General features: G+C 48.0%; 1 protein-coding gene across 3 annotated transcripts in view; it reads right to left on the reverse strand.

Moving 5' to 3' along the window:
• The window catches only part of ENTREP1 (endosomal transmembrane epsin interactor 1), a 333,779-nt gene that overhangs the window by 136,763 nt on the left and 175,009 nt on the right, over nucleotides 1-22,007 (reverse strand). For all 3 annotated transcript variants that reach the window (XM_063913909.1, XM_063913908.1, XM_063913907.1), the window contains one exon: nucleotides 10,749-10,882. In XM_063913909.1, the coding sequence (XP_063769979.1) occupies nucleotides 10,749-10,882 (134 nt within the window). The remainder of the gene's footprint in view (nucleotides 1-10,748; nucleotides 10,883-22,007) is intronic.

Raw genomic sequence — 22,007 nt, forward strand, 5'->3', positions numbered from 1 at the left:
AAGCCGAAAGGACTGTACCTGATAATACAGTGCTTTCTTAGTCTGTGAGGAAACCTGAGGTAATGGATACGAGGTCCCAGAGACCATCCCCAAATAATTCCTCACCCTTATAAGGCAGAGTCTCTATGCGCCTTTTAAAGTCAGCATCACCTGTCCAGTGACAGGTCTCTAATACCCTCCTGACAGAATGGACATTACATTCATTTTGGATGCCTTCAAAGTGGCCGTATCCTAAGACGGCAGTGCAACCTTTTTTGACAACCGTGTGAGCGCCTTATCCACCCAGCGTAACTTATCCTCTGGCGGGAAAGGGTACGCCATCAGTAACTTTTTAGAAATTACCAGTTTCTTATCGGGGGGGAACCCACGCTTTTCACACACTTCATTCATTCATCTGATGGGGGAACAAAACACTGCCTGCTTTTTCTCCCCAAACATAAAACCCTTTTTTAGTGGTACTTGGGTTAATGTCAGAAATGTGTAACACATTTTTTATTGCCGGGATCAAGTCACGGATGTTCCTAGTGGATTGTGTATATGTCTCAACCTTGTCGACACTGGAGTCAGACTCCGTGTCGACATCTGTATCTGCCATCTGAGTGAGCGGGCGTTTTTGAGCCCCTGATGGCCTTTGAGACGCCTGGGCAGGCGCGGACTGAGAAGCCGGCTGTCCCACAGCTGTTACGTCATCCACCCTTTTATGTAAGGAGTTGACACTGTCGGTTAATACCTTTCACCTAACCATCCACTCTGGTGTCGGCCCCACAGGGGGCGACACCACATTTATCGGCATCTGCTCCGTCACCATATAAGCCTCCTCATTAAACATGTCGACACAGCTGTACCGACACACCGCACACACACAGGGAATGCTCTGACTGAGGACAGGACCCCTCAAAGCCCTTTGGGGAGACAGAGAGAGAGTATGCCAGCACACACCAGAGCGCTATATAATGTGGGGATTAACACTATAACTGAGTGAAATTTCCCCAATAGCTGCTTGTATATATAATATTGCGCCTAAATTTAGTGCCCCCCCTCTCTTTTTAACCCTTTGAGCCTGAAAACTACAGGGGAGAGCCTGGGGAGCTTTCTTCCAGCTGCACTGTGAAGAGAAAATGGCGCCAGTGTGTCTGAGGGAGATAGCTCCGCCCCTTTTTCGCAGACTTTTCTCCCGCTTTTTTCTGGATTCTGGCAGGGGTATTTACCACATATATAGCCTCTGGGGCTATATATTGTGGTATTTTTGCCAGCCAAGGTGTTAATATTGCTGCTCAGGGCGCCCCCCCCCCCAGCGCCCTGCACCCTCAGTGACCGGAGTGTGAGGTGTACATGAGGAGCAATGGCGCACAGCTGCAGTGCTGTGCGCTACCTTGGTGAAGACTGATGTCTTCTGCCGCCGATTTTCCGGACCTCTTCTTGCTTCTGGCTCTGTAAGGGGGACGGCGGCGCGGCTCCGGGACCGAACACCAGGGACTGGGCCTGCGGTCGATCCCTCTGGAGCTAATGGTGTCCAGTAGCCTAAGAAGCCCAATCCGGCTGCAAGCAGGCGAGTTCGCTTCTTCTCCCCTTAGTCCCTCGCTGCAGTGAGCCTGTTGCCAGCAGGTCTCACTGAAAATAAAAAACCTAAATCTATACTTTCTTTCTAAGGGCTCAGGAGAGCCCCTAGTGTGCATCCAACCTCGGCCGGGCACAAAATCTAACTGAGGCTTGGAGGAGGGTCATAGTGGGAGGAGCCAGTGCACACCAGGTGACCTAAAGCTTTCTTTAGTTGTGCCCAGTCTCCTGCGGAGCCGCTATTCCCCATGGTCCTTACGGAGTTCCCAGCATCCACTAGGACGTCAGAGAAATATTAATTCTCTGACGTCCTAGTGGATGCTGAGGGCTCCGTAAGGACCATGGGGAATAGACGGGCTCCGCAGGAGACTGGGCACTCTAAAAGAAAGATTAGGTACTATCTGGTGTGCACTGGCTCCTCCCTCTATGCCCCTCCTCCAGACCTCAGTTAGAATCTGTGCCCGGCCAGAGCTGGATGCACCTAGTGGGCTCTCCTGAGCCTGCTAGTAAAGAAAGTAATGTTAGGTTTTTTATTTTCAGTGAGATCTGCTGGCAACAGACTCACTGCTACATGGGACCGAGGGGAGAAAAGCAAACGTACCTGTTCACAGCTAGGTTGCGCTTCTTAGGCTACTGGACACCATTAGCTCCAGAAGGTTCGAACACAGGCAAAGGTCCTCGGTCGTCCGGTCCCGGAGCCGCGCCGCCGTCCCCCTCGCAGAGCCAGAAGATCAGAAGTTGGTGATGAAATCGGCGGCTGAAGACTCTTGTCTTCATTAAGGTAGCGCACAGCACCGCAGCTGTGCGCCATTGCTCCCACTGCACACCACACACTCCGGTCACTGTAGGGTGCAGGGCGCTGGGGGGGGGGGGGGGGGGGGGCGCCCTGGGCAGCAATAAGAATACCTTTGGCATAAAAAAGACACATAATACAGTCTGTGACTGTATATGTGTAAAACCCCCGCCATTTTTTAGTCAGAAACAGCTGGACAGAAGCCCGCCGCTGAGGGGGCGGGGCCTTCTTCCTCAGCACACCAGCGCCATTTCTCTTCACAGCTCCGCTGGAAGGATGCTCCCCAGGCTCTCCCCTGCAGTCTCCTGGCACTAAGAGGGTAAAAAGAGAGGGGGGGCACATAAATTTAGGCAAAAGGTGTATTGATACAGCAGCTATTGGGAAAAATTCACTTCTGGTAGTGTGTATCCCTGTGTATATAGCGCTGCGGTGTGTGCTGGCATACTCTTTCTCTGTCTCCCCATAGACCTTGTGGGGTCCTGTCCTCAGTCAGAGCATTCCCTGTGTGTGTGCTGTGTGTCGGTACGGCTGTGTCGACATGTTTGATGAGGAGGGTTACGTGGAGGCGGAGCAAGTGCAGATAAATGTGGTGTCGCCCCCGTCGGTGCCGACACCTGATTGTCATTTAAGACCTTCCACATATCCATCCAATGTAAACTCATTACATAAGAGATTTGATTATGTTGCTGCCGGGGGACAGCCGGGCTCTCAACCTGGGCCTGCCCAGGCGCCTCAGAGGCCGTCAGCGTCTCAAAAACGCCCACTATCTCAGTTGGTTGACACAGATGTCGACACGGAGTCCGACTCCAGCGTCGACGAGGATGAGGCACTATTACAGCCCAAAATGACTAAGGCCATCCGATACATGATTATTGCAATGAAAAATGTATTACACATTTCAGAGGCTGACCCTGTCCCTGACAAGAGGGTAAATACTGTATGTTTGGGGAGAAAAAGCAGCCAGTGACTTTTCCCCCGTCACATGAATTAAATGAGTTATGTGAAGAAGCGTGGTCTTCCCCTGATAAGAAAGTGGCGATTCCCAAGAGAATACTAATGGCGTACCCTTTCCCGCCAACGGATAGGTTACGCTGGGAATCCTCCCCTAGGGTTGACAAGGCCCTGACGCGCTTATCTAAAATAATGGCCCTGCCGTCTCAGGATACGGCCGCCCTAAAGGAACCTGCGGATAGGAAGCAGGAAGGTATCTTGAAGTCTGTGTATACACACTCTGGTACTCTACTGAGACCGGCTATTGCTTCAGCTTGGATGTGCAGTGCTGTTGCAGCATGGACAGATACTCTGTCAGAGGGGTTGGATACCCTGGACAGGGATACCGTATTGCTAACACTTAGCCATATTAAAGACGTCGTCTTATATATGCGGGATGCCCAGAGGGACATTTGCCTGCTGGGCTCTCGAATAAATGCAATGTCCATTTCTGCCAGGAGGGTCTTATGGACTCGGCAATGGACAGGGGATGCCGACTCTAAAAAACACATGAAGGTTTTGCCTTATAAGGGTGAGGAATTGTTTGGGGACGGTCTCTCGGACCTCGTATCCACAGCGACAGCTGGAAAGTCGACTTTCTTGCCACAGGTTTCCTCACAGCCTAAGAAAGCACCAAATGCAGTCCTTTCGTTCCCAAAAAAGCAAGAGAGTCAGAGGTGCATCTTTTCTTGCCAGAGGCAGGGGTAGAGGAAAGAAGCTGCACCATGCAGCCAATTCTCAGGAACAAAAGTCCTCCCCTGCTTCCACTAAGTCCACCCCATGACGCTGGGGCTCCACAGGCGGAGCCAGGAGCGGTGGGGGCGCGTCTCCGAAATTTCTGCAACCAGTGGGTTTGCTCACAAGTAGATCCTTGGGCTATACAAATTGTATCTCAGGGATACAAGCTGGAATTCGAAGTGACGCCCCCTCACCGTTACCTAAATCCGCCTTGTCAGCTTCTCCCACGGGGAGGGAGATAGTCCTGACGGCTATTCACAAGCTGTACCTCCAGCAAGTGATAATAATGGTACCCCCCCTTCAGCAGGGAAGGGGTTACTATTCCACACTGTTTGTGGTACTGAAACCGGACGGTTCGGTAAGACCCATTCTACATTTAAAATCCTTGAACATTTACATGAAAAAGTTCAGGTTCAAAATGGAATCGCTCAGAGCGGTCATTGCCAGCCTGGAAGAGGGGGATTTTATGATATCTCTGGACATCAAGGATGCGTACTTGCATGTCCCCATTTATCCGCCTCACCAGGAGTACCTCAGGTTTGTGGTACAGGACTGTCATTACCAATTCCAGACGTTGCCGTTTGGTCTATCCACGGCACCGAGAGTCTTTACCAAGGTAATGGCGGAGATGATGGAGCTTCTCCGGAAGCAAGGAGTTACAGCTATCCCGTACTTGGACGATCTCCTCATAAAGGCGAGGTCCAGAGAGCAGTTGTTGGTCAGCGTAGCGCACTCTCAGGAAGTGTTGCTACGGCACGGCTGGATTCTGAATATTCCAAAGTCGCAGCTGATTCCTACGACGCGTCTGCCCTTCCTGGGCATGATTCTGGACACAGAACAGAAGAAGGTATTTCTCCCGGAGGAGAAGGCTCAGGAGTTAGTGACCATGGTCAGGGGTCTCCTGAAACCAAAGCAGGTGTCGGTGCATCACTGCACGCGAGTCCTGGGAAAGATGGTAGCGTCATACGAAGCCATTCCTTTCGGCAGGTTCCATGCCAGGATCTTTCAGTGGGATCTGTTGGACAAGTGGTCCGGATCGCATCTTCAGATGCATCGGCTGATCGCCCTGTCCCCGAGGGCCAGGGTGTCTCTTCTGTGGTGGCTGCAGAGTGCTCATCTTCTCGAGGGCCGCAGGTTCGGCATACAGGACTGGGTCCTGGTGACCACGGATGCAAGCCTCCGCGGATGGGGGGCAGTCACTCAGGGAAGAAACTTCCAGGGGCTGTGGTCAAGTCAGGAGACTCGTCTGCACATAAACATACTGGAATTAAGGGCCATATACAACGCCCCGAGTCAAGCGGAGCCCCTGCTTCGAGACCAACCAGTGCTGATTCAGTCAGACAACATCATGGCATTCGCCCATGTAAACCGACAGGGCGGCACAAGAAGCAGGGTGGCGATGGCGGAAGCCACAAGGATTCTTCATTGGGCGGAGAATCACGTACAAGCACTGTCAGCAGTGTTCATTCCGGGAGTGGACAACTGGGAAGCAGACTTCCTCAGCAGGCACGACCTCCACCCGGGAGAGTGGGGACTTCATCAAGAAGTCTTCGAGCAGATTGCAAATCGGTGGGAACGGCCACAGGTGGACATGATGGCGTCCCGCCTAAACAAAAAGCTAAAAAAATATTGCGCCAGGTCAAGGGACCCTCAGGCGATAGCTGTGGACGCACTGGTAACTCCGTGGGTGTTCCAGACGGTACATGTGTTTCCTCCTCTTCCTCTCATACACAAGGTACTGAGAATAGTAAGAAAAAGAGGAGTGAGAACAATACTCATTGTTCCGGATTGGCCAAGAAGGATGTGGTACCCAGAACTTCAAGAGATGGTCACGGAGGACCAATGGCCTCTGCCTCTCAGACAGGACCTGTTGCAGCAGGGGCCCTGTCTGTTCCAAGACTTACCGCGGCTGCGTTTGACGGCATGGCGGTTGAACGCCGGATCCTAGCGGAAAAGGCTATACCGGATGAAGTAATTCCTACGCTGATAAGAGCTAGGAAGGATGTGACAGCAAAGCATTATCACCGCATATGGCGGAAATATGTTGCTTGGTGTGAGGCCAGGAAGGCCCCTACAGAGGACTTCCAGTTGGGTCGTTTTCTGCATTTCCTACAGTCAGGTGTGACTATGGGCCTCAAATTAGGGTCCATAAAGGTTCAGATCTCGGCCCTATCCATTTTCTTTCAAAAAGAACTGGCTTCACTGCCTGAGGTCCAGACGTTTGTAAAGGGAGTGCTGCATATTCAGCCTCCTTTTGTGCCACCAGTGGCACCTTGGGATCTTAACGTTGTGTTGGATTTCCTGGTTTGAGCCACTTAAGACCGTGGAGCTAAAATATCTCACGTGGAAAGTGGTCATGCTGTTGGCCTTAGCTTCGGCTAGACGTGTGTCAGAATTGGCGGCTTTGTCATGTAAAAGCCCCTATCTGATCTTCCATATGGACAGGGCAGAATTGAGGACTCGTCCCCAATTTCTCCCTAAGGTGGTATCATCGTTTCATTTGAACCAACTTATTGTGGTGCCTGCGGCTACTATGGATTGGAGGATTCCAAGCTGCTGGACGTAGTCCGGGCTTTGAAAATTTATGTTTCCAGAACGGCGGGGGTCAGAAAGTCTGACTCGCTGTTTATTCTGTATGCAGCCAACAAGGTTGGCGCTCCTGCTTCGAAGCAGACTATTGCCCGCTGGATCTGTAGCACGATTCAGCTGGCTCACTCTGCGGCTGGATTGCCGCATCCAAAATCAGTAAAAGCCCATTCCACAAGGAAGGTGGGCTCTTCTTGGGCGGCTGCCCTAGGGGTCTCGGCTTTACAGCTTTGCCGAGCTGCTACTTGGTCGGGTTCAAACACATTTGCTAAGTTCTACAAGTTTGATACCCTGGCTGAGGAGGACCTTGAGTTTGCTCATTCGGTGCTGCAGAGTCGTCCGCACTCTCCCGCCCGTTTGGGAGCTTTGGTATAATCCCTATGGTCCTTACGGAGTCCCCAGCATCCACTAGGACGTCAGAGAAAATAAGAATTTACTCACCGGTAATTCTATTTCTCGTAGTCCGTAGTGGATGCTGGGCGCCCGTCCCAAGTGCGGACTTCTTCTGCAATACGTGTATATAGTTATTGCTTACTAAAGGGTTATTGTTATGAGCCGTCCGTTGATTGAGGCTCAGTTGTTGTTCATACTGTTAACTGGGTATGGTTATCACAAGTTATACGGTGTGATTGGTGTGGCTGGTATGAGTCTTACCCTGGATTCCAAATCCTTTCCTTGTAGTGTCAGCTCTTCCGGGCACCGTTTCCCTAACTGAGGTCTGGAGGAGGGGCATAGAGGGAGGAGCCAGTGCACACCAGATAGTACCTAATCTTTCTTTTTGAGTGCCCAGTCTCCTGCGGAGCCCGTCTATTCCCCATGGTCCTTACGGAGTCCCCAGCATCCACTACGGACTACGAGAAATAGAATTACCGGTGAGTAAATTCTTATTTTTTTCCAGTAGTACTACAAGTCCCAGCAAGCCTCCCCCGCAAGCTGGTACTTGGAGAACCACAAGTACCAGCATGCGGGAGAAAAACGGGCCCGCTGGTACCTGTAGTTCTAATGGGAAAAAAAATACCCAAATAAAAACAGGACACGCACACCGTGAGAGTAAAACTTTATTTCACACCTGCCGACACACACATACTTACCTATGTTGACACTCCGACACTGGCCACGACCCCCTCGTCAGTGAAGAATCCGGGGTACCTGCAAAAAAAATTATACTCACCAAAAACCAGAGTCCGGATCTTTTTTTATAATCCACGTACTTGTCAAAATAAAAAAATGAACACCCGGACCAGGCGGACTGAAAGGGGTCCCATGTTTACACATGGGACCCCTTTCCCCAAATGCAGAGACCCCCCGTGACTCCTGTCACAGAAAGGTCCCTTCAGCCAATCAGGAAACGCCACTTCGTGGCACTCTCCCGATTGGCTGTATGCGCGTCTGAGCTGGCAGACAGCGCATCGCACAGCTCCCTCCATTAGTTTCAATGGTGGGAACTTTGCGGTCAGCGGTGGGGTTACCCGCGGTCAGCCGCTGACCGCGGGTGACCTCACCGCTGACCGCAAAGTTCCCACCATTGAAACTAATGGAGGGGGCTGTGCAATGCGCGTCTGAGCTTAGACGCGCAGAGCCAATCAGGTGAGTGCCACGAAGTGGCGCTCCCTGATTGGCTGAAGGGGCTTTTCTGTGACAGGAGTCACGGGGGGTCTCTGCATTCGGGGAAAGGGGTCCCATGTGTAAACATGGGACCCCTTTCAGTCCGCCTGGTCCGGGTGTTCGTTTTTTTTTTTTTTTGCCAAGTACGTGGATTATAATAAAAGACCAGGACACTGGATCAGGTGAGTAATTTTATTCACAGGTACCCCGGATCGTCGGCGACATTGGAGACGTGGCAGTCGGCGGGTCAACATAGGTAAGTATGTATGTGTCGGCATGTATGAAATAAACTTTTACTTTCACGGTGTCTGTGTCCTGTTTTTATTTGGGTATTTTTTTTCCAGTAGAACTACAGGTACCAGCGGGCCCGTTTTTCTCCCGCATGCTGGTACTTGTGGTTCTCCAAGTACCAGCTTGCGGGGGAGGCTTGCTGGGACTTGTAGTACTACTGGAAAAAAACAATATTCTTTCATTTTTCAAAAGGCTATCAGCCCCCCATCCGCAGCCCTTGGATCAGGGGGACAGCCTCGGGCTTCACCCCTGGCCTTTGGGTGGCTGGAGGGTGGGGACCCCTTGATTGAAGGGGTCCCCACTCCTCCAGGGTACCCCGGCCAGTGGTGACTAGTTGCGTATTTAATGCCACGGCCGCAGGGCGCTGTATAAAAGTGACCCCGGCTGTGGCATTATCTACCCAGCTAGTGGAGCCCGATGCTGGTGTAAAAAATACGGGGGACCCCTACTCTTTTAGTCCCCCGTATTTTTTGCACCAGGCGCAGAGCCCGGTGCTGGTTTTAAAAATACGGGGGATCCCCTGTCAGTTTTCCCCCCGGATTTTTAGAACCAGGACCGGCTCGAAAAGCCGGAGGCTGGTTATGCTTAGGAGGGGGGACCTCACGCAATTATTTTTCGGGTTTTTTACCGTCTTTTCCCGTTTTTTTAACATTTTTTAAAATCTAATCAAAATCCGTCAGATCGGCCGTTTTTCGACAGCGGGACTGTCGAATCCGTTTTTTATTGAATATGTAGAATTCCGGCACTCACCTGCCGGAATTCGACGGTCGAATTGTGTCGAATTAAAAAACGGGCGAAAAATTGCTGCGATTCGCCGGCAATTGCATATACCCCTTTGATTTCAAAATGCAACATTTTTGTATGCATATTAATTTGTACACTAAAATATGTTGTGATGTGCTTTCCAAATATGATCAAATGTGCACTGGAAATATCAGTCTTAGTTGTTCCTGTTTCAGGTCCTATTCAAAATGCTGCTACTTGGAGAGATGTATTACTGCTACCAGAGTAGTGTCAGACTAGACAGTCTCTACAGACATCAACATACTAACCACAACAAGTATTACAGCACATCACAACACACAGTAGTTTAGTGTACTGTGCTTCCTCCATCAACTCCCACTAACTTATTCATAGATACATTTAACAAAAGAGAATTAAAATATTTCAGCTTCTTTACCATGATATTCTCTATTGTAATATTTTTTTTAAATTCTATTTGACTTTTATTAATACTAATAAAAATATAAAGTATTTATATTTCAAATATGTTTCAGTGGAACTTTTAGGCATTAGCAAAGGCCGTCACTAAATGAGCCAAAAATTAAAAGAAATGTACTCCTTGCCAATGGAAGCAATTAAAAATAATTAAATGTGCAAACTACACAAACATCTGTTCCTGCCTTAATAGGAAAGAAAATTGAACTTTCACTACAGCAATCCTCTTATATTGCTTTTCTGGCCAAACAAGCTTGTTTTCTAATCAGTCTTTATAACTAGACTTGCAAGGGCAGCCATGAAGACTTACTTAAGGAAAACAAGAATATATTGGCAACAAAGGACACAATGGGGAAAACATTGGAAAATGTTTAAGTTCTGTAAATATGAATGAATGACCCATCCAACCAACCTTATAAAAGCCTTACAGTGAGACTATTAGCATTGTGTATCAAAGTTACTTGAAGGGTAAACTTTCATTTTTACTCAATTACCCAACACTCCTTCACTCTAAATCATAGACTTGTGTGCATTAATACCAGAATCAAACACTGTCTAGAGGAAGTTCCCCCATCAGAACTGTAACACTTGTTGTACCAACATTGGAAACTGGTAGCAGTTAACATGACATTGGCTATTTAACACCTATATTAAAAATTAATTCTGCACCATTTGAACCTCCCCATCTTTCCCAAAAAGTAGTATTATTTTACTCTAATGCTGTTTCCCCAACTCAGCCATTACAGTCCAGGTTTTAAGGATATCCATGCTTGGGCAAGGGTGACTTAATCAGTACCTCAGTCAATTTGATTCAACCATCCGGACTCAAGCACAGATATCCTTAAAACCTGGACTGTAATGGTGGAGTTTGGGAAACTATGCTCTAATCTAAAAATTATTAAATAATGAAATTAAGTTCAAATGATAAATTACTGTGTAACATTAGAATTATAAAGCCGATACCAATTACCTATGATTCATTCTTGGAGTGCAAGAATAGAACGTTGAAAAATATGAAGGGGGAGGAGCAGGTGGAACAAAATCTTCAGGGTCAGGCTCCCGATCTGGGTCCTCTGCTTCTTCTACAGACACTTGGGACTCATCCTAGCAAGGTAGGGAGAATAAGATGTTAAACACAATTTAGTATAGAATAAAATAATAGAAGAAGGTTGAATGCTGAGGTTTTTCTAGATATTTTTAATTTTAGGAGTAGCTACTTGCAGGCTAGCTTCCAAATGGAAGCTCCTTTCCCCTCTCACCAATCTATTCTACGCATACTCAGGACATATATCAGATGGAATATACAACCTGTCTTTTGCAAAACCTGTGAAACCTGAGCTTTTATATAGTATGAAATGGCAACATTGTCATATATAGTCATAAAAACAACCACTGTTTAAAAGTAAAATCAGTACGAGATAGCGGCGGTCGGGATCCTGGCGGTCAGGAGACCGACGCCGGGAGCCCAACAGCAGGGTTCCCGGCAGCGAACGCAGAATGTCTCCTAGTGGGCTCGCTTTGCTCACCCAGCTTCACCCATGTTTCTATTTCCCTCCAGGTGGTGGTGTGGAACACCAGCCAAGACGGGTAACCAGCCGGTGGTCAGGACTCCTACCGCCGGTATTTCAGCTGGTGTCGGGATTCCGGCGTCGGTATCCTGACCGCCGGGATCCCAACAGGCGGTCAATTGACTGCCTAGCGTTTGAAAGACTGTTCTATGGCCCTCATTCCGAGTTGTTCGCTCGGTATTTTTCATCGCATCGCAGTGAAAATCCGCTTAGTACGCATGCGCAATGTTCGCACTGCGACTGCGCCAAGTAACTTTACTATGAAGAAAGTATTTTTACTCACGGCTTTTTCTTCGCTCCGGCGATCGTAATGTGATTGACAGGAAATGGGTGTTACTGGGCGTAAACACGGCGTTTCAGGGGCATGTGGCTGAAAACGCTACCGTTTCCGGAAAAAACGCAGGAGTGGCCGGAGAAACGGTGGGAGTGCCTGGGCGAACGCTGGGTGTGTTTGTGACGTCAACCAGGAACGACAAGCACTGAACTGATCGCACAGGCAGAGTAAGTCTGGAGCTACTCTGAAACTGCTAAGTAGTTAGTAATCGCAATATTGCGAATACATCGGTCGCAATTTTAAGAAGCTAAGATTCACTCCCAGTAGGCGGCGGCTTAGCGTGTGTAACTCTGCTAAATTCGCCTTGCGACCGATCAACTCGGAATGAGGGCCTATATTCATTTGTAAGTTCTTCGTGTCTAGTAAATGCTTGCACATTGTCTGATGGATACATTTGTCACAGCTGCGACGGCGAAATTATGCAAATGCTGCAACCGATGGGCTGTCTATTGAGACGCCCACCAGCTACATCTCTAATCCTGAGTGGTGCGCACAAAAGGCACATCATTGACAGAACATTGGCTGCAACCCTATAGTTGTTCAGAATGTCAGAAGGTACTTGGTTGCTGGTGTCAGAGGAAAACTATTCGCACTGGGGTGATCTATAAACCATCAGGCGAGGGGCAGGAATTGGACAGGAACCTATTGCTGGTTATCACTAAAATGGATTTGAAGGGAGAGGTAATAATCATGGGAGACTTTAAACTACCTGATATAAATTGGGAGGAGTCTTTTGCAAGTTCAGTGGCAAATTTCTAAATTCCATACAGGAAGCATCCCTTCCTCAAGCAATTGGTGAGGGAGCCCACTCGCAAAGATGCCATATTAGATTTAGTACTCACAAATGGTGACAGGAGATTAGGCATATGTGGGAGAGAACCTAGGATCCAGTGATCATCAAGCAGTATGGTTTAGTAGAAAGACAGGGTCCAACTCCTGCCACTCAAAAACAAAGGTGTTGGATTTTAGGAAGGCTGACTTTGCTAAATGGAGAGATGTTTAAGTGATTCATTGGTGGATTGCAGGAACTTGAAAGAAGTGCAGGAGAAGTGGGAAAAACTCAACAGACATTTGTATCAAAAGGGTTAGGAAAAGTACCAGAAAAGGAAGCCAGTGTAGTTCAAAAAACAGGATTTTAGTACTCACCGTTAAATCCTTTTCTCCTAGTCCGTAGAGGATGCTGGGGACTCCAAAAGGACCATGGGGTATAGACGGGATCCGCAGGAGCTTGGGCACACTAAAAAGACTTAAAACTGGATGTGAACTGGCTCCTCCCTCTATGCCCCTCCTCCAGACCTCAGTTATAGGAACTGTGCCCAGGAGAGACGGACAGTACAAGGAAAGATTTTTGTTTTAACTAAGGGCTACCAAACTACCAGCCCACACCATAAACATACCGTACAACCGGAATAACGCCAAACCAGATAACAGTATGCATAAAACTCCAGCAACCAGCTGCAACAAACCAATACACAACTCGTGTACAAACTAACTTAACCAGTAAGAAAACACACTGCAAGTAATAGTCCGCACTGGGACGGGCGCCCAGCATCCTCTACGGACTAGGAGAAAAGGATTTAACAGTGAGTACCAAAATCCTGTCTTCTCTTACGTCCTAGAGGATGCTGGGTACTCCAAAAGGACCATGGGGATTATACCAAAGCTTCAGAACGGGTGGGAGAGTGCGGACGACTCTGCAGCACAGACTGAGCAAACGCCAGGTCCTCATCGGCCAGGGTATCAAACTTATAGAACTTAGCAAAAGTGTTCGAACCCGACCAAGTAGCTGCTCGGCAAAGCTGTAGCGCCGAGACACGTCGGGCAGCCGCCCAAGATGAGCCCACTTTCCTGGTAGAATGGGCTTTAACCGATTTCGGCACCGGCAGTCCTACCGAAGAATGAGCCTGCTGGATCGTACTACAAATCCAGCATGCAATAGTCTGTTTTGAAGCGGGATGACCAATCTTGTTGGCCGCATACAAAACAAACAACGCTTCAGTTTTCCTAGTAACAGCTGTCCTAGAAACATATACTTTTAACGCTCTTACAACCTCCAGAGATTTTGGAATCGCCACCTCTTCCGTAGCTACCGGAACCACAATAGGTTGGTTAATGTGAAATGAAGAAACCACCTTCGGTAGAAATTGTTGACGAGTCCTCAATTCCGCCCTATCCGAATGAAAAATCAAGTACAGGCTCTTATGAGATAAAGCTGCCAATTCCGACACTCGCCTGGCAGATGCCAGCGCCAAAAGCATAACGACCTTCCAAGTGAGAAATTTCAACTCAACCTTACGCAAAGGTTCAAACCAGGAAGACATGAGAAACCGTAAGACGACATCGAGGTCCCATGAAGCTACAGAAGGTACAAACGGCGGATTGATATGCATTACACCCTTTACAAAAGGTCTGAACCTCTGGGAGGGCAGCGAACTCTTTTTGAAAGAAAATAGACAAAGCCGAAATTTGCACTTTGATGGAACCCAATTTCAGGCCTGCATCTACGCCCGCCTGTAAAAAGTGGAGAAAACGACCCAAGTGAAAATCCTCCGCAGGAGCCTTTTTAAGCTCACACCAGGAAACCTACTTCCTCCAGATACGGTGATAGTGTTTCACCGTAACCTCTTTCCTAGCCTTAATGAGAGTTGGAATGACTTCCCTGGGAATACCATTACGCGCTAAGATCTGGCGCTCAACCTCCATGCCGTCAAACGCAGCCACGGTAAGTCTGGAAACACGCATGGACCCTGCAACAACAGATCCTCTCTTAGAGGAAGTGGCCAAGGATCTTCCACCAGCAAGTCCTGAAGATCCGGGTACCAGGCCCTTCTTGGCCGGTCTGGATCGACGAGAATCGCCTGAACCCTTGCTCGACGAATGATCCCCAGCACCTTTAGAATGAGAGGAAGTGGAGGGAACACATACACCGACTGGAAGACCCACAGAGACACCAGGGCGTCCACTGCAGTGGCTTGTGGGTCCCTTGACCTGGAACAATACCTCGGGAGCTTCTTGTTGAGCCGAGACGCCATCATGTCTATCAACGGAATTCCCCAGCGTCTTGTCACTTCTGCAAATACCTCTTGGTGCAGAGCCCACTCTCCCGGATGGAGGTCGTGTCTGCTGAGGAAATCCGCTTCCCAGTTGTCCACCACCGGTAGGAAAACTGCTGACAGTGCGCTGACGTGTTCCGCCCAGCAAAGGATCTTTGTGGCCTCCGCCATTGCCGCTCTGCTCCTCGTTCCGCCTTGCCGGTTTATATGGCCCACCGCTGTGATGTTTTCTGACTGTACCAGGACCGGTCGATCCTGAAGAAGACTTCTTGCTTGGAGCAGGCCGTTGTAAATGGCTCTTAACTCGAAAATATTTATGTGGAGACAGGCTTCCTGGAGCGACCATTTTCCCTGGAAATTTCTTCCTTGGGTGACTGCGCCCCAGCCCCGGAGACTTGCATCTGTCGTCAGAAGTACCCAATCCTAGATACCGAATCGGCGTCCCCCCAGGAGGTGATGAGCTTGTAGCCGCCACAGGAGAGAAATTCTGGCTCTGGGAGATAGACTTATCTTCCGGTGAATGTGTAGATGAGATCCGGACCATTTGCTCAGCAAGTCCCAATGAAACACGCGGGCGTGAAATCTGCCAAATGGAATGGCTTCGTACGCCGCAACCATCTTCCCCAGAACCCGAGTACAATAATGGATTGACACACTCGTCGGCTTCAGAAGTTCTCTGACCATCGTCTGCAGTTCCCGAGCCTTTTCTTCTGGAAGAAATACCTTCTGTAACTCCGTGTCCAGAATCATGCCCAGAAAAGGAAGCCGAGTGGTCCTAATCAACTGGGATTTCGGCAAATTGAGCACCCAACCGTGCTGTCGCAGAACCAATAGTGACAACTCTACACTTCTCAGCAACCGTTCCTTGGACCTCGCCCCTGAGGAAAGCCTAATGTGGAGGATATATCGGCACATGTAAGTAGGCATCCTTTATGTCGACTGACGCCATAAAATCCCCTCCCTCCAGGCTGGCAATCACCGCTCGAAGGGATTCCATCTTGAACACTTTCAAGTATGGATTGAGGGATTTTAGATTTAGAATTGGTCTGACCGAACTGTCCGGTTTCGGTACCACAAAGAGGCTCGAGTAGAACCCCTCCCCCCCGCTGGGACGGAGGGACGGGAACAATGACCTTCTGTAGACACAATTTTTGAATCGCCGCCCGGACCACCTCCCTGTCCGGAAGAACCACTGGTAATGCCGAAATGAAGAACCGGTGAGAGGGCATCTCCTGAAACTCCAGTTTGTATCCTTGAGACACGATTTCTAACACCCAAGGATCCAGGTCTGATTGAATCCAGACCTGGCTGAATACCTGAAGACGGCCCCCCACCGGTCCGGACTCCCCCAGGGAAGCCCCAGCGTCATGCGGTGGACTTGGTAGCAGCCAGGGAGGACTTCTGGTCCTGTGCGCCTGAGGCTGCAGGAAGTTTTCTTCCCCGTCCTCTACCCTTTGAGGCGAGGGAAGACTAACCTTTCCCACGCCTGTATTTATTGTGACGAAAGGACTGCATTTGTTGATGTGGTGCCTTTTTCTGTTGTGTGGGAACATAAGGAAGAAAAGAGGACTTACCCGCAGTCGCGGTCGAGACTAGGTCCGCCAGGCCGTCCCCAAACAAGACAGTACCTTTAAAGGGTAGAGCTTCCATAGACCTCTTGGAGTCGGCATCAGCATTCCATTGATGGATCCACAAGGCCCTGCTGGCAGATATCGACATGTCATTGGTCCTTGATCCCAAGAGACAGACGTCCCTTGCCGCGTCCTTTAGGTAATCCGCAGCGTCCTTAATATAACCGAGAGTTAGAAGGACATTATCTTTATCAAGAGTTTCCATGTCACTAGCTAAATTCTCAGCCCATTTAGCAATAGCACTACTCACCCATACCGACGCCACAGCAGGTCTGAGCAATGCACCCTTATTAGCGAAAATGTACTTCAGACACATCTCCAACTTGCGATCCGCCGGATCCTTGAGAGCTGCCGTGTCAGGAGACGGAAGCGCCACCTTCTTAGACAAACGGGATAGAGCTTTATCAACAGTTGGAGATGTCTCCCATTTTTCTCTGTCATCAGAGGGGAAAGGATACGCCATATAAATCCTCTTGGGAATCTGCCATTTCTTATCCGGCAACTCCCAAGCCTTTTCACAAAGAGTATTCATTTCATGAGAGGGGGGAAACTTCACCTCAGGTTTCTTTCCCTTGAACAAGCAAATCCTTGTTTCCTGTACCGCAGGTTCATCAGAAATCTGCAAAACATCCTTTATAGCCACAATCATGTACTGAATACTCTTAACTAATCGTGGATGTAACGCAGCCTCAGTGAAATCGACCTCGGAATCAGAGTCCGTGTCGGTATCCGTATCCCCCACCTGAGTAAAAGGCCTCTTATGGGACCCGGATGGGGTCTGTACCTGAGATAAAGCCTCCTCCATGGACTTTTTCCACACCTGCATCTGTGACTCAGACTTATCTAACCTCTTAGATAAAGAAGCTACATTGGAATTTATTGTATTAAGGAGTGCTAGTAAATCAGGAGTCGGCTGCGTCGACAGTGCTACATCGAGCCCCGCATCCCCACCTCCCATAACCTCCTCTGGTGAATAACATTCAGGCTCCGACATGTCGACACGTAGTACCGACACACAACACACACAGAGCCGTCCCAGCAAGGTGACAGGCCCACAATGCAGCCCGGAAGAGGAGACAGAGGGAGTATGCCAGCTCACACCCCAGCGCCTGTATATTGGTACACGAATATATGTACCCAGCGCTGCCTTATTATCAAAAAGACTGGTACCCCACTGTGGCTCCCCTCTGAAGATGCCCCCTTTACTTGAAATCAGCGTGGAGGTCCCGGCAGCGTCTCTCCCTCCGTCTGGTGCAGGGAGAAAATGGCGCGTGTGAGCCGCGGACCGAAGCTCCGCCCACTTCCCGGCTGCTCGGCCCGCCAAATTCAAACTCATGTAAAATGCCGGCGGGGGTCTGTAAAAGGTGCCTCGGCACCCACAATCATATGCCGCCCTTACAAAACTTCAGTAACATGCCTCCCAGGGCGCCCTCCCCCCCCCCAGCGCCCTGCACCCAGTGACAACCGTTGGTGATGTGTGTGGGAGCATGGAGCACAGCGTTACCGCTGTGCTTTACCTTCCGTCACTGAAGTCTTCTGCCGTCCTGAAGTCTTCTGATCTTCTCATACTCACCTGGCTTCTGTGAGGGGGTGACGGCGTGGCTCCGGGAACAAGCAGCTAGGCGCACCAAGTGATCGAACCCTCTGGAGCTAATGGTGTCCAGTAGCCGAGAAGCAGAGCCTTGAAACTCAAAGAAGTAGGTCCTGCTTCTCTCCCCTCACTCCCACGCTGCAGGGAGCCTGTAGCCAGCAGGGCTCCCTGAAAATAAAAAACCTAACAAAAGTATTTTTCTAGAGAAACTCAGTAGAGCTCCCCTAGTATGCATCCAGTCACTCCTGGGCACAAAGTCTAACTGAGGTCTGGAGGAGGGGCATAGAGAGAGGAGCCAGTTCACACCCAGTTTTAAGTCTTTTTAGTGTGCCCAAGCTCCTGCGGATCCCGTCTATACCCCATGGTCCTTTTGGAGTGCCCAGCATCCTCTAGGACGTAAGAGAAAAGAGGTATCAACTAGTGTGAAAGTAAAAGATGATGGCCTTTAGGAAATAGAATGACAAAGGTGTATCTTACCAGACAGAAGGAGACTAAGAAGGTGATTAGGCAAGCAAAGGCAGAAGCGGAGGAGGAAATGTCCCAGTCAAGTATACAAGTGAAATGAGAAAATCAAATGGAGGAATTATAAGATGTAAGATAGAGAATGAAAATTTGGTAGAGGGAGACAAGGCAATAGCAGATCATCTAAATAATTATTTTTCCTCAGTATTTCATTACAGAAGAAGAGGGGAAGGGGCCACAGTTAAATTGCAGGGACATTCATAAAAATAAGGTAGATGAAAGTACATTTACAGAGAAGAAAGTCCTAACAGAACTCTCAAGATTGAAAGTGGATAAATCAATGGGGCCAGACGGGATACATCCAAAGATACTAAAAGAACTTAAAGATATGCTGGTAGCACCATTAACATAATTATTCAACTAGGCACTAGATACAGGTGCAATTCTAAAGAATTGGAAAAGAGCGAATGTAGTTCCACTGCACAAAACTGGAAGCAAGTTAGAGGAAAGTAACTACAGACCAGTGAGCCTTACATCAGTAGTAGGTAAAGTAATGAAAACTCTATCAAAAAAACAAGCAAAAAAAAAAAAAGGAGTTGTGGAATATCTTAAATCAAACAATTTACAGGATCCCAAACAGTATGGATTTACTGGGGAAGCAGATCATGCCGAACAAAATTTTTTCTTTTTTTTAAGAAATAATTTTTATTGCAAAGCTTCATACAAAACCATACAAAAATTTGACATGTGGTACATAGATGTACAAATGCATTGTAAAGAATATGGCAAGATCATAAAAATCAATGCAATTTTTATACGTAATAGGAAACTTAGAAAAATAAAGAACCATATGAAGAAGTAAAAGGGAAAGAGAAAACAAAACAAGAGTGAGAGCTAAGAAAGGAGGGTAGAAGAGGAAGATAAAAAAAAATAGGATTTTAATTACCTACCAGTAAATCCTTTTCTCGAAGTCCGTAGAGGATGTTGGGGTCCACATTAGTACCATGGGGTATAGACTGGTGCCACTGGCACTTTAAGAGTTTGAGAATGTGGGCTGGCTCCTCCCTCTATGCCCCTCTTACCAGACTCAGTATAGAAACTGTGCGCGAGGAGACGGACAACTTCGAGAGAAGGATTTTACACAGATGGTGGCGAGAGTCACACCAGCTCACACACAAGGCAAACCAAGCTAACCAGCTTGAAACATCAGCAACGGCTGAACAATACTACTTAACCAAGTAACAAAACAGTACTTAACCAAGAACTAAGCAGTACTGAACTACAGATGTAGCCACCTTTATCTTGACCGATTCTCTGCCTAGACGGACGTTTAGTCACGCTAAGGCGATAGCTTAGCTTGCTGAGTTTAATCACAGGCAGGCGCGTTGAGGCGACTCTAGATACTCAGCATGCATTACACATCTCCACCACTGGGTGGCTAATGCTCCACTAATCCAGTACTTTTGATCGTATAGCGGCGAATTGATCTACAGCTCTGGTCAGTGACGACTGTAATGTTAATAGATGGTGACCAATGGTCAGACGGTGAGAGTTCTCAGTATAAATAAATAGTTTATACAGACACAAACGAAAATGTTAAAACACTTGTGTATGCAGACGCAAGATTGTGTATGGAGATGCAACTAATTGTGTAAAAGGAAGTATGTACAATGCATAAACACAGTGCTTTTGAAATACATGTATAGTATGAGCGTCCGAGTTCCCGTGACATTCACTTTATTTAATTTTTTTTCTTTGTTATACATTCAATGGAAGGGTGCACACAGGTTTCACATAAATCTTGTCTTGTAACCTGATCGGTACTCCATACCTTTCTACTGCATGAACTGTGAAGGCTCCCAGGGGGGGAAGGGGAAAGTGGTATGGGGGTAGGGCGAGGCAGTGGAAAATACCATGTTCAAAGAACGGGCCAATGCTGAAGGAGCGTCAGAATCCCCTAGCTAAAATACACAGGGTCGATAGGGATAAGCGAGGTTTATGCACATAACGATACACCAGACCCCATCGCATCACAAAGTGACAAAATGTCCGAGGCACATGAACCCCCGCCTTCTAGCATTATATGCATAGACCTCGCTTAACCCTATCGCCCCTGTGTATTTTAGCTAGGGGATTCCGACGCTCCTTCAGCACTGCCCCGTAGCCTGCAAAACCTATTCCGTCACTCGCTCCATAGCCGAGTGCTGACACAAGGCGGATGTTCATGTGCCTTGGACATTTTGTCACTTTGTGATGCGATGGGGTCTGGGGTATCATTAAGTGCATAGACCTCGCTTATCCCTATCGACCCTGTGTATTTTAGCTAGGGGATTCTGACGCCCCTTCAGCATTGCCCCGTGACCTACAAAATCTGTGCTGTTATTTGCTCCATAGCCGAGGGCCTCCATGGGGCAAGGAGTCACAGGCAGTAGCCATTTCAATTGAGTCTGCCCTGCTACAGAATTGTATGTGTACCGTATGGTGCATAGAACCTTAACAGTACAACTGCTCCTGCAGCATTGCCCTAGATTATGTGAATAACTCCCTCCCTGTCTACTGCATGACCTGCGCAGGCTCCCAGGGGGGAAGGGCGATGGGCTAGCCGGAGGCAGTGGAAAATACAGTGCTTTTGAAATGCAAGTACTGTATGAGTCCGAGTCCCCAGTATGTTCTTCTAGTGTACTAATTAGCACGAACAGCTTGTAACGTACAGTGGCAAGTTTAATCTTTATATGTATAATGGAGAGATAAAAGCTCCTCCCTAAGTTCCTAGATGCCAAATCACCGTCCATAGTATCTCTGTACAGTATGTTCTACTAGTGTACTAATTAGCACGAACAGCTTTTAACTGGATGCCAAATCACCTTACTTAGTATCTCTGTACAGTATGTTCTATTAGGGTACTAATTAGCACGAACAGCTTGTAACGTACAGCGGCAAGTTTAATCTTTCTATGTATAATGGAGAGAGATAAAAGCTCCTCAGTAAGTTCCTGGATGCCAAATCACCGTACTTAGTATCTATGTACAGTATGTTCTACTAGTGTACTAATTAGCACGAGCAGCTTGTAACGTACAGTGGCAGGTTTGATCTTTCTATGTATAACGTAGAGAGATAAAAGCTCCTCCCTAAGTTCCTGGATGCCAAATCACCATAATTATTATCTCTGTACAGTATGTTTTATTAGTGTACCAGTGTACTAATTAGCACGAGCAGCTTGTAACGTACAGTGGCAAGTTTAATCTTTCTAAGTATATTGGAGAGAGATAAAAGCTCCTCCATAAGTTCCTGGTTGCCAAATCACCGTCCTTAGTATCTCTGCATAGTATTTTCTATTAGGGTACTAATTAGCACGAACAGCTAATTAGTACCCTAATAGAACATACTGTACAGAGATACTAAGTACGGTGATTTAGCATCCAGGAACTTAGGGAGGAGCTTTATCTCTCTATATTATACATAGAAAGATTAAACTTGCTGCTGTACGTTACAAGCTGTTCGTGCTAATTAGTACCCTAACAGGACATACTGTACAGAGATACTAAGGACGGTGATTTGGCATCTAGGAACTTACAGAGGAGCTTTTATCT

This window comes from Pseudophryne corroboree, chromosome 1 (assembly GCF_028390025.1).
Source record: "Pseudophryne corroboree isolate aPseCor3 chromosome 1, aPseCor3.hap2, whole genome shotgun sequence".
Classification (NCBI taxonomy): domain Eukaryota; kingdom Metazoa; phylum Chordata; class Amphibia; order Anura; family Myobatrachidae; genus Pseudophryne; species Pseudophryne corroboree.